Source organism: Oncorhynchus gorbuscha, linkage group LG02, assembly GCF_021184085.1.
Source record: "Oncorhynchus gorbuscha isolate QuinsamMale2020 ecotype Even-year linkage group LG02, OgorEven_v1.0, whole genome shotgun sequence".
Lineage (NCBI taxonomy): Eukaryota > Metazoa > Chordata > Actinopteri > Salmoniformes > Salmonidae > Oncorhynchus > Oncorhynchus gorbuscha.
In genome coordinates this window covers 69,924,438-69,937,234 of record NC_060174.1, presented here as the reverse complement: position 1 = coordinate 69,937,234, position 12,797 = coordinate 69,924,438, and the positions used below count along the sequence as shown (strand labels likewise).

The 12,797-nt window shown below is 48.0% G+C and overlaps 1 protein-coding gene across 11 annotated transcripts in view; it reads right to left on the bottom strand.

The window, feature by feature from the left end:
- Positions 1-121: 121 nt before the first annotated feature.
- Positions 122-12,797, bottom strand: part of LOC124008398 (acetyl-CoA carboxylase) — a 50,792-nt gene continuing 38,116 nt past the window's right edge. For 10 of the 11 annotated variants that reach the window (XM_046319661.1, XM_046319682.1, XM_046319689.1 and 7 more), the window contains 11 exons: positions 10,776-10,919; positions 10,512-10,632; positions 9,503-9,599; positions 7,814-7,910; positions 7,570-7,705; positions 7,296-7,473; positions 7,004-7,116; positions 5,139-5,293; positions 3,329-3,499; positions 2,276-2,412; positions 122-1,762 (listed from right to left, as the gene is read on the bottom strand). In XM_046319661.1, the coding sequence (XP_046175617.1) occupies positions 1,633-1,762; positions 2,276-2,412; positions 3,329-3,499; positions 5,139-5,293; positions 7,004-7,116; positions 7,296-7,473; positions 7,570-7,705; positions 7,814-7,910; positions 9,503-9,599; positions 10,512-10,632; positions 10,776-10,919 (1,479 nt within the window). In that variant the 3' untranslated portion in view covers positions 122-1,632. Of the gene's footprint in view, positions 1,763-2,271; positions 2,413-3,328; positions 3,500-5,138; positions 5,294-7,003; positions 7,117-7,295; positions 7,474-7,569; positions 7,706-7,813; positions 7,911-9,502; positions 9,600-10,511; positions 10,633-10,775; positions 10,920-12,797 lie in introns of those variants that run through there. The other variant, XM_046319723.1, reaches the window with a different exon arrangement.

The following is a 12,797-nucleotide window of genomic DNA, read 5'->3' as shown; positions in this document are numbered from 1 at the left end:
TGTGATCCATTTAATGGTAAATAATTTAGTGATGATGCAATTTGACTCCAGTTGAGTTTGAAATGCCAACTCAAACTTGCTCTTGCTGCGTTTCATTCCACTTGAAAAAGCAAAACAAATCTGTCAAACCAGGTAAGTTGTATTTTATTAAATTTGAACTGAGGTAATTCGGGTTCCCTACAGTAAACACATTAACCTTTCTCATTCAGCCAATCACCTCATTAGTAACAGGACTACCAGCAATAGACATAACTTAAGACTAGCACTGTGCATGAAGTCATCTTACATTGCCAATTCTTGCCTCTTTCATCTAGGCAAAATACAATTTTTACCTGACATTGAATCAAATATTATGTTAAATTTGAGGCTCTCCAGCAGCTAGGCCACCATCACTTTGCCATAAAGAAACTACAGTATCCAGGATCCATCATTGTTCCTCAATAAGCATAACCAAGTTTACACAATACTATCATTTTCTGTGTCACTAGTTACCACAGCCATAAAGTCACAGTGGCTATATCGTAGCTTTTTGGTCTTTAAGGTTAGGCATGTGGTTAAAACTGGTAGAAATAGGCATGGTTTTAGCCATAATGACTTTTTGGCTGTGCTAACTAGTGATGACCCATTTTCTACTTGGAAAATACGTCTCAAAATAAAGAACTACAATTTACAGAACATTTTAAAATCACACCTTTTGTAAATACTGAATGTATAATTCTAGTGTACACTACTCAGTTCTCTTTAACATGATTGCCATTTAATAAATTAGTCACCTAAAATGTTTTACATATTTTCTTATACAATAATTGTCAAAAAATATACCCCACGGGAGGGAAAAATGGAATTCTCAACCATTATGGCACCAATTACCATTAGTGTTTGCTTTTGTGTCAGTCTTTTAGTATACTATATAGAACAGTAAGGTGCATTCAGAGGTGGTGACAGCTGCTATTCTACCCGCATCAGTGTGTGCCTGCCTGCCCAATGGCTCACCCCAGGGCCAGTGTGGGGTGGTTGGGTCTGAATAGGGCCCTCTTCTTGCCTCCTGCTGGGCTCTTCTCTCCAGGCCCAGGGCAGAACGACACGCTATCCCCATCACAATGCCACGCTCCACCTCCTACCCTGGGTTTAATCAGTAATTAAGTGCGCCGTGCAAAGGTGTGCAAACCCTCCACCCTCGTGAACCCTCCCAGCAATCTGCTGCAATTTTATTGTCAAGATCGCCATCAAAACACTCAAACTCAATGCATGTTTTCCTGTCCAATAGGACAGAGGCTCATTATGATAGCAAATGAAGAGCTGCTTCCACCTTGGCCAATTGTGTGGTCCCCAAGCTTGTCATTCATGCTAGTTATATAGTTTCTGGTCTTGGCTTTGTCTATCATTTTTGAACTTACATAGATATCACAACTAACACATTCTGTAAGACGTATAAATGCATTACCCTGGATATCAGACGTAATAAATAAATCCATTACCCTGTGTCTCAGCTCCCCCCCCACCCTCCAGGATCATTTTCATCTGTAACAGCACAGCCTCCGTGGGCTGCCATGTTGGCTCCTCCAGCCTCAGCTTCTGGCACAGTTCCACTGCACCTGAGACAGCGGGGCCAGGCTGGGGAGAGGAGGCTCTCTAGGTGGCGGCCGGGGCGGCATCCATGGTGGACAGTATGCGGACCACCTCAGCACGCTGTGTAGGGGAGATGTGCTGCGTCATGTGCACAATGGAATCCATGGCAACCTCAGGGTTTGCTTGGACCAGGCTAAGGAGGAGAGAAGAGAACCTGAGTGAGATAAAGGAGATGTAACCATTTGTTTACCTGGCTGTACATGGAATAAATAGATTCTGTGGGAATCAGTGACATTGCACTTTTCTGACACCAGGACATATCCCACTGCATAAACATGGTACTATACAAAGCTTTGAGTAGACTTCTACCGGCCATCTCAAGGCTGGTAGGTTTCCAGTGACATGCCAGGCGTGTCACTAGAAAAACAGACGTCTATTTTGGCCGTTTGAAAAGATCTTGAGAACATTGATATGCCGTCATGGGTGCTCACCAAAAAAACAATGGCACAGCGTTGGGCTCAGAGCACTGTGCCATGGCAGTTCTCCCTTTTCTACCAAGCAGGGAGAGTACTTACTAAATGGAAACAGCGTTTTAAAGAAATCTATTAATGGGTCAAAAATCAACATTCGTCCAATTACGTCAAATCCCGAAGTGAAACTATGAGATCAGGTTGGAACAGCCTGTTAAACGAGCGGTCTGTCTCACCTGCGGATCTGCTTGAGGATGTGGTCCCTGCGGATGTACTTGATGTTCTCGTCGATGACAGACCTGGCCCCCTCCTCCTCCTTCAGCTGCTTCTCCAGCCACTCCACTACCTCCTCATTGCTGTCCCACAGATAAGCCTACACGCGCACACGCACACACACACACACACACACACGCACGCGCACGCACACACGCACACACACGCACAGAGAGAGAAGAGAGGAAGATTTAATCCAACTTCTCAGTGACATTCTTTTTTGGGTCTAAGTTTTATCCATATCAGTGGAAAAACCCACATCTGAACTCATGTTTGTTTCGGGCAGTAGAGCACTACAATCACATTCTCATAACCTTGCTTGTCTGAATGAGTGGGGGGGGGGTGAAGCTACATTTTTCCTATCAGAAGTGAAAGTGCGAGAGCTACAAAGTAGGTCCCTGATGCCTTTTTGACTGGACCTGATTGAGAAATCCATATTCATGAGGGCAGCCAGTCTCTGATCCCAAACAAAGGCAGACGGGGCTTAGGCAGATTGGGAGGGCGGTAATGGCCTCACGCTGTTTTAAGAGCTCTCCTGCTTGTAGTCCGCAAGAACATTTAATGCCCTTATTAATCATTTTTAATCCGTTTGCTTTTAATTAAGAAACAGCGCGTGGCTCTCCTATCTGCACGTGCCAGGGCTCAGATTAATTGTAGCTTAAGATAGCCGGCCCTGATTGGGGTAATGTATTAGCTAACAAGACGGCCGCTTCTAAAGATATACTCTGTCTACCTCAGGAGCTGGGCCTTTTCTAGTCACCCCTGGAGGCAGCAGTCTAGGCTGAGGGACATATTTTCTATCACCCATAGTTATTTCTACCGAGCCATAACCGAGACACCACAACTTCTGGTTGGATTATTATAATTTTTTTATGATTAAAACCAGACTGTGAAGGAAGGTATAGATGTATAATCTCATGAATCTGCAGCCTCTAGTTGACAGTGACGGTCAGTGTCTCTGTGCTTTTTAGAGGGCTTGTTTGAGGAAAGTGGAGGAGCAGGTAGTGGCCAGTCACCTTGACGGTCCCCTCAGCCTCTACGAACCAGCGTCTCAGCATGGCCTGGATCTGTCCATTGGTCAGCTCGCTGTTGGCCACCTGGATCTTCCTCTTGACCGTGTCCTCCAGCAGCAGACGCCTCAGACGCCAGTAGAAGAAGTGACGTGATGTCCGCCACTCCAGGATATCCTGGGAAACCACACACACACACACACACACACACACACACACACACACACACACACACACACACACACACACACACACACACACACACACACACACACACACACACACACACACACACACACACACACACACACACACACACACACACACACACACACACACACACACACACCTTCAGAGATGAGATATCTCACCAACAAGCAATACTGGCTGACTGATATTAGAAAATGTAAATATAATCTAATATTGTGTAATTATTGCACCCCCCCCCAACAGAAAAAATATGACATTACTCAATTTACATAACTAAACAGATTTTGAACTGAAGAGAATATCTTTGTACGTCATGATATTAGAACTTCTGAGTGCAGGAGAGTCTCCCGAGAAGTAATCTGTCCTTGGTATTCTACTGAGCACCTATGTGGCTGTCAATCAGATTCTTGTGCGGTTGCATTTGCAGGCACCCATCACTGATAATTGTGCTGTTGCATTTGCAGGCATCTTGAGAGCAACTGAGATTGTCATCTATTATAGAGATACTTCAGTATACAGAAATGCCCAAGCAGCCTTCCTCTCATGAACCCATTGTGCGTACGTGTGTGTGTGATGGAGAGAGCTTGGAATTCTGCCTGGGGCTGTTCTGTGCTTGCTGAGGTGATGGGCCGGGTCATCAGCAGGTAATTATAAAGACACGTCTCACAGCCTGAGAGAGATTGGAACACTCTTTTCCCTAGGCATCTACTGAACACTATATTCCCTCGGCATGTCATCGACTGCACCAGTCTACTGCATTGTAGGTAACACCGGCTCGGTTACTCACATACCGCATAGATACAGTTCTGTGTATTGGAATGAGACATCATAAAAACACTTTTTAATGTAATATTTCTTCACATATAGTGACCTTCATTTCAATACTGTTCTGATGCAATCACCATCGCACTGCCCTATCCCATCTGGACAAGAGGAATAGCTATGTAAGAATGCTGTTCATTGACTACAGCTTAGTCTTACATTTACATTTACATTTAAGTCTTCAACACCATATTACCTCCAAGCTCATCACTAAGCTCGAGGCCCTGGGTCTGAACCCCACCCTGTACGGGCCGTCCCCAGGTGGTAAAGGTAGGCATCAACACCTCCACTTCGCTGATCCTCAACACTGGGGTCCCACAAGGGTGCGTGCTCGGCCCCCTCCTGTTCTCCATGTTCACCCATGACTGCATGGCCGAGCACGCCTCCAACTCAATCAGCAAGTTTGCAGACGACACAACAGTGGTAGGTCTGATTACCAACAATGACCAGACAGCCTACAGGGAGGAGATGAGGGCCCTGGCAGAGTGGTGCCAGGGAAATAACCTCTCCCTCAACGTCACCAAAATGAAGGAGCTGACTTGGACTTCAGGAAACAGCAGAGGAAGCACGCCCTCAAACAAGTCGACGAGGCCTTATATTTCTATATTTCTTAATTCCATTATTTTACTTTTAGATTTGTGTGTTTTGTTAGATATTACAGCACTGTTGGAGCTAGGAACACAAGCACTTCGCTACACCTGCAATAAAATTGGCTAAATGTGTCATTTCATTTCATTTGACAATTCGTGTTCTGATCACGTTCAACGTGACCGCGTCGTCTCACCGTAATGACGCCCTTCTCCTGCATGCGTCCCGGGGTGTCGTGGAGGTCGGCGAACTGCACGGCCACCTGGTGGTAGATGGGTAACAGGAACTCCTCCCGCTCCTTCAGTTTGGTCTCCAGCTCCTTCCTCTCTGGCAGGCCCAGCTCTGGCGTACCTGGAGAAGGAGACATGGCCAGGAGGGTTACAACACAAACCAAAGATTATTCAGTGAGGTCTGATGCAAACTAGCTGCATACCGAGAACATTCCAAGGAAATTGTGTCAATGTGACAGCGTGAGCATTTGGGATGGGCTCCACTCCACTGTCACTGTATCTGTTCTGTATGACAGCGGGATCGTTTGGGGAAGCGACTACGCAAAATAAATCAAATTTGATTAGTAACATGCTTCGAATTCAACATTTGTAGACCTTACAGTGAAATATTTACTGACGAGCCCTTAACCAACAATGCAGTTTAAAAAAAGAAAAGATAATAAGAAATAAAAGTAAGAAATAATTAAAGAGCAGCAGTGAGATAACAGCAGCAGTGAGATAACAGCAGCAGTGAGATAACAGCAGCAGTGAGATAACAGCAGCAGTGAGATAACAGCAGCAGTGAGATAACAGCAGCAGTGAGATAACAGCAGCAGTGAGATAACAGCAGCAGTGAGATAACAGCAGCAGTGAGATAACAGCAGCAGTGAGATAACAGCAGCAGTGAGATAACAGCAGCAGTGAGATAACAGCAGCAGTGAGATAACAGCAGCAGTGAGATAACAGCAGCAGTGAGATAACAGCAGCAGTGAGATAACAGCAGCAGTGAGATAACAGCAGCAGTGAGATAACAGCAGCAGTGAGATAACAGCAGCAGTGAGATAACAGCAGCAGTGAGATAACAGCAGCAGTGAGATAACAGCAGCAGTGAGATAACAGCAGCAGTGAGTCAATGTACTGGGGCACCGGTTAGTTGAGGTATTATGTACATGTATGTAGAGTTATTAAAGTGACTATGCATAGATGACAACAGGGAGTAGCAGTGGTGTGGAGAGGGGAAGGGGGGGGGGCAATGCAAATAGCCATTTAACTAGATGTTCAGGAGTCTTATGGCTTGGGGTTAGAAGCTGTTTAGAAGCCTCTTCGACCTAGACTTGGCGCTCCGGTACCGCTTGCAGTGCGGTAGCAGAGAGAACAGTCTATGACTCGGGTGGCTGGACTGTTCTGCTACCCAAAGGCAAGCGGTACCATTAGCATGAGAATTATGTTGGTTCTATGTGAAATTGTTCAGGAGGTAGGTGAGATACATTCCCTCCCATTTGCTCAGTATGGGTTCTTTATGACTGTACAGCGCAGGCTCAGCTCAGCTCTCAGTATCACTGGATGATGTGGTTCAGTGTTCTCCAGAATCCCTGGCTGCTGTGCTGCCTGTCTTCAGAGATTGATTTCTGTCAGAGCCAATCGGTCAGCCTCCCCACCACAGCCCCTAGAGGCCCGGTGCTGGCCCATAGCTCTATGGCTCCATGGTGCCCCTGTGAGCCCAGAGGAAAATCAATAGGCTGGGTTAGGAAGGAGGACAGGGCGGGGAGGGAGACAGCAGGCCCTGCTGATTGATCTAGCCCTGCTGTGATTGACACATCTCCCCAGGGGACAGAGCAGGGACGATACGATCACCCTCAGATAAAGAACAAGAGTGACAGGGAATTACAGCACACGCACGCACACGTGCCCCGCTAGATATTATCATTCCTCCCTCACAGAGAGGGATACAGAGGGAAAGAAGGAGAAAGAGCAAAGCAAATGGGATAGTGGAGAGCACAGAGAGGGAACTGCATAAAGAGATTGACAGAGGGAATGTGAGAAAGTATGAATAAAGCTCTAGGACTCGGACCCAGTCTCTCTGCCAGGCCCATGTAGACCGGGTCCACCCTCCTCATGGTCTTCACCAGGTCCTTCTTCCTGAACTTGATCTCCACCGTCCCCTCTGGCTCCAACACTCCACCACTGTGGAGCAGAGAAGAGACGGATTCATCAAGATGACCGAGGTTCTACATCACAGCATCACAATGTCACTGATCTGAGCCTACATCAAACCGTGCATTGGTCGAGTGTCTAAACAGTGACTTCTGTCTTTGGCATGCTGCCAAGAGGGGTTATGGTTAGTGGATGGAAGTCAAACTCACCGACTGTCCTTGTCAGCATACATCTCCATGTGGCGGGGGTTGATGGTGGGGTCTATGACCACCCAGGACCCCCCTCTCAGCTCTGCCTGGGGAGGGATGTATACCAGAACAGGCTGGCGGTACTCTCTCAGCCCATCCACGATGTAGGCTCCAAACTTCAGCACCTGGTCATACATGTCTGACAGAGGCACAGGAGAGGAATTTGATATGAGACTGAAAAAACACACAAACACTGGTATAACTGACAGATATATAAACATATATTCTATGGTACCTTTCATGCCTCCAGAGAAGCCCCTCCAGTTGGCGAACACCATGAGAGGGAGGCCCTCGCGGTTCAGGTCCTTGATGGCCTGTGCTGTCTTAAACGCAGAGTCAGGGAACCACACCTGGCCTGCCTGCTGGATGATCTGAGAGCAGGACACAAAGGGTTACTAGTGATCATGCGTTTCTGTGGGTCTTTATGTGAGTATACCTGTATTTGGGACACAAGCCAGTGTATATTAGGAGGAACTTACCTTGGCGTCAGAGTCCAGGTTTGCTGGATCGGCTGGGATTGACAGCTCCACTGATCTGGTTTCCACAGCAACCACTCCAGTAGGTATGCCACCAAGCCTTTGAGAGAGCAGAGGGTCACATCAGGACACACAACTATGCACCCCTGAGGGCTGATTGGTCAGGCGTTAGAGGTCAGACAGGTCAATGTGTGGGGTTAAGATGGGTGAGCTAGCTATCTGAAAGGGGGATACCTAGAAAGTTGTACAACAATGCATTCAACTGAAATGTGTCTTCTGCATTTCACCCAAAACTCTCAAATCAGACATCAGGCAGGAGGGGGTTTCAGTACTGGAACATGTAGATGGACTTGCATGACAGTGGGATGATCAGATAGACCATTTAACATATTTCCTGCACGGCTCACACAACATCCTGTTCTAGAACTACATACACTCTAAACAAATGATGTTGTGACCAGGATGACCCATGTGAAATAGACTTGGTAATGGTCTGGAGCCTCATTTATAAACATTGCACATGTACAAATATACCCCAAAACATGCGTGCGCCAGCTTTCCCGCAGAAGTCGCCATTTTATAAAAACAAAACTTGGTGTGAGAATATCCTTTCCTCCACGCAAACTTTACACCATGCGTACGTACATTTTCTAGTGGTTGAAGTATTGTATTTCAAGCAGGCAGGCAAGTATTTTGACATAGGAATCTATTCCTATTTATTTTCAGAACCAACGCAGAATAAATTCCTCCCCTTTTCTGGCCGTGATGGGTTCAAATCTTGAAGTAGCCATACAACAAACTACCATATGCATCTCTCATCTAAATTGGGCCTAGTAGCCAAGTTAACAGATAGGCTATGTATTTCAGGTTTTGCCGGATGCCATTCCATGCTACTACTGTTGGTAACCTACTGTACATTTCATGAGTAGCCTAGACAATGTTTCAGAATTCATGGGCAGCACAGCAAATTAGGTTGGGGGGGGGGGGGGGGGGGTCAATGGAAAACACTGTTGAATTCAAACGTTCTGCTGACAGATCCACAACATTTGGACGTATTGTTTTTTTTCATTTCAGAAGCTGTCACAGTCCATCAAACACAGCATAAGTTACTGCCAAAGGGGCCTCTGGAGTGGCGCAGTCTGAGGCACTGCATCTCTACAGACCTGGGTTCCATCTCAGGCTGTGTCATAACCGGCCGTAACCGGGAGTCCCGTAGGGCGGCACACAATTGGCCCAGCGTCGCCCGTGTTAGGGGAGGGTTTGGCCGGGGGAGCTTTACTTGGCTCATCACGCTCTAGTGACTCCTTGTGGCAGGCCGGGCGCCTGCAGGCTGACTTCGGTTGTCAGTTGAAGAGAGTTCCCTCCGACACATTGGTGCAGCTTCCGGGTTAAGCAGGCGGGTGTTAAGGAGCGCGGTTTGGCGGGCCATGTTTTGAAGGACATGTGACTTCGCCTCTCCCGAGCAAATAAAGGGCGTCATTGTCACCATAAAAGGTGCATGGCGGAGTTACAACGCCCGTTTACACACGCAGTTTTATGACAGATCTGATTTATGATGGGAAACACGTACGGCGTGCAAATATTCAGTGTGATATTTACACACCGGTTATACATGAGGCCCGAGGTATGTTTATCAAAGGGCTATAGTGTGTCTATATCGCTTCCAAACAGTGGAGTGATGTGGTTCCTTACCTGGCTCTGCCCACCACCACACTCTGAGCCCACGGCTGCATGATCTCTGAGAACGAGCCATGGTCAAAGAACCCACTCTGCCACGGGCCCTTTGGAGCTGCACAGAGAAAGAGGAGATGGAAAAGCTTAAATAATTTATTATTACAAAGTAAACATTTGTAAATAAGAAATAAAACATTCCGTTACTTGGCAGAAAAATGTTTTTTTTCCCCTCCAGATTCTACTCCTGTCATATCCATGAAAGCAAAAACAGTGTTAAAATTATTATTTTTTTTAAACAGAAATCTCTAATCTTGTCAGGTCCCATGACGGATGAGGCTGTAAAGAGCCGAGCTCAGCTCTCCTGCTCTTGGCAGAGTGAGCGAGACAGGGCTAGTCTAAGAGGTTACCATTCAATTAAGCCTCCCCACTCATCACAACTAAAGACCGGTCTCCCCCCCCACACCGCATGCCCTGCCGGCCCCAATCTCTCCCCCTGCCCAAAGTTGTAATTACACTGATATGGAATCTGCTCAGGCCTGACCCTGCATGTATAACATGAGCCATCCATTCCCCTGCTATCTCTCTCTTCATCCACACAGCTAGAATGCTTCCCAGGGTTCACCGTGTCTCTCTCAGTGTCTGGAGAGCCTATAACCCTCTCTAACAAACAGGAATTAGTTTAACCCCTGACCTCTGGGAGATCTGCCTGAAATGATCATCGCGCAAATCGCAAGGCCAACCTTTAAAATGACACTCAGACTAAATTGAAGTGTGAAGAGCTGCTGTTTCAACACCTGTTGATGCAGCACCAGTGTGACTGGAGGAGGGGATGAATAGGACTACAAGTGAGTGATTATTATGACGATAGGAGAGATTTATGAAGATCCTTTATTGCACAGCGATTGAGGTGATGAGTGTGGCACAGAGTCTGCCTTACGCACAATGTGGCGAGGGAAGAGGCAGTTGCTTCTGGTTTGTGTAGTGCTGTAAATGTTCATGTCTGAGAGGAAGGAAGGAGGGTACTCACTCTGGCTGGGGCGTCCTGCCAGCATCCAGCGGGGGTCATAGGGGGCCTTGGTGGGCATAAACTCCACCAGCCGGTCTATGGGGTCCTTGGCATTGATGATGGGCACGGGACTAGATCGGTCCTGGAGGGGAAGGGGGTGTAAACATCAACTATGAATTTAACCCAGCTTCACTGAAAAGCTGACAGCGTAAAAAGGTACATGTGCATTAGACGAGCCTAAATGGATGGACAATGGGTTAAATGCTGATACGTGCGGATGGTTACCTTGGGCATGTAAGAGAGCCAGTGTAGCAGCATGTGGACTCCCTCAAAGTCATCACACACAGTGCTGTGGGTCACACCGTTGTTGTGCATGATCTGAATCCCACCCAGCTGGTTGTTGGAGGTGTACACCTCTCTACCCAGCACCTATGGGAAAGAAGATGGGGGTGATGTCACATTCTGTTTACCATTCGTGATTTCTTCCATAGTCAAACCAAACCATGTTAGCCAATTTCCCTACAAACTACAAGCTGAGAGACCACCAACAATATTTAAACATTAGGCATGGGTAGGTAATGGCTATTTTATGTTGTGACACCCATTCTTCTCCCTACAGGGACGAGCTAAACCCGCTGAGGCTGGGGATGGAGGGTGGTGTCCCTCGGGCTGTGGATCAATAGGATCTCCCACACAGACACAGACCTATCCCCCAGGTGACAGGGACCCTGCTGCTCCTCACCGCACCTTGGCCTCGTCAATACTGTCGATCTGTGGCCTGGGATCACTATCACGGTGTTCACTGGGCGCCACGGGCACCTGGCGTTCTCCCAGGCGGCCGCGTTATTGGTAACCTCCAGAGTGAATTAATGTCCTCGCTGACACTCTATCCACCCACACTATCGACAGGCGCCATGACAAAGAGCTACCCACCTGCACTGCACACTGCCTCACAGCCTGTTTATGAGCACCCACACACATAGAAAGACAAGCTCTCTCTCTCTCTCTCACACACACACACACACACACACACACACATGCTCTCTCTCACACACACACACGCTCTCTCTCACACACACGCTCTCTCTCACACACGCTCTCTCTCACACACGCTCTCTCTCACACACACTCTCTCTCACACACACTCTCTCTCACACACGCTCTCTCTCACACACGCTCTCTCTCACACACGCTCTCTCTCTCACACACGCTCTCTCTCTCACACACGCTCTCTCTCACACACGCTCTCTCTCACACACGCTCTCTCTCACACACGCTCTCTCTCACACACGCTCTCTCTCACACACGCTCTCTCTCACACACGCTCTCTCTCACACACGCTCTCTCTCACACACGCTCTCTCTCACACACACACACACACACACACGCTCCCTCTCTCTCTCTCTCTCTCTCTCTCTCACACACGCTCTCACATACACGCTCCCTCTCTCTCTCTCACATACACGCTCTCTCTCTCTCACACACACACATGCTCTCTCACACACACGCTCTCTCTCACACACACGCTCTCTCTCTCTCACGCACGCTCTCTCTCTCTCACGCACGCTCTCTCTCTCTCACGCACGCTCCCTCTCTCTCACGCACGCTCCCTCTCTCTCACACACACGCTCTCTCTCTCACACACACGCTCGCTCTCTCACACACACGCTCGCTCTCTCACACACACGCTCGCTCTCTCACACACACGCTCGCTCTCTCTCTCTCACACACACGCTCGCTCTCTCTCTCTAATACACACTCTCTCTAACACACGCCCTCTCTAACACACACACACACTGAATAGCACGTGTACGAGACTGCCTGTATGAGTGTGTGTATATTGGTTTATTGTGCATCTCTGCCGGTGTGAGAGGCTAATGAAGGATGGCATGGAGGCCACTGAACTCATTTTGGCGTCCAAACTGCTCCTGTGACCTGCCGGACCCATTAACCTCCTCTCCTGCCACACACACACACACACAAGGGCGGGCGACCACGCAGGGGACACAGCTCAGTAAAACACAGAGAGGCGCTCGTTGCTCACTCTCAGCTCTCACCTCTTCGGCCATCATTTACTTTCTTTATTACCATTAATGGTTATGTCCCTGGCTACAAATCCTGGGAGCTCTCCTAAAGCTGTCAGGGCAGCCCGCGGCCCCGGCAAGCATTGCAGTCACCTTGACAGGCAGACGCAGGGCCTGTGTGCCACCGGGCTGGGCCTGGGTTCATTAAGATTCCACAGCAGAGGGAGAGGGAGGGTGGAGGGACATAGACCCACTGAGATATTTGTACCAGTAGTTATTATCC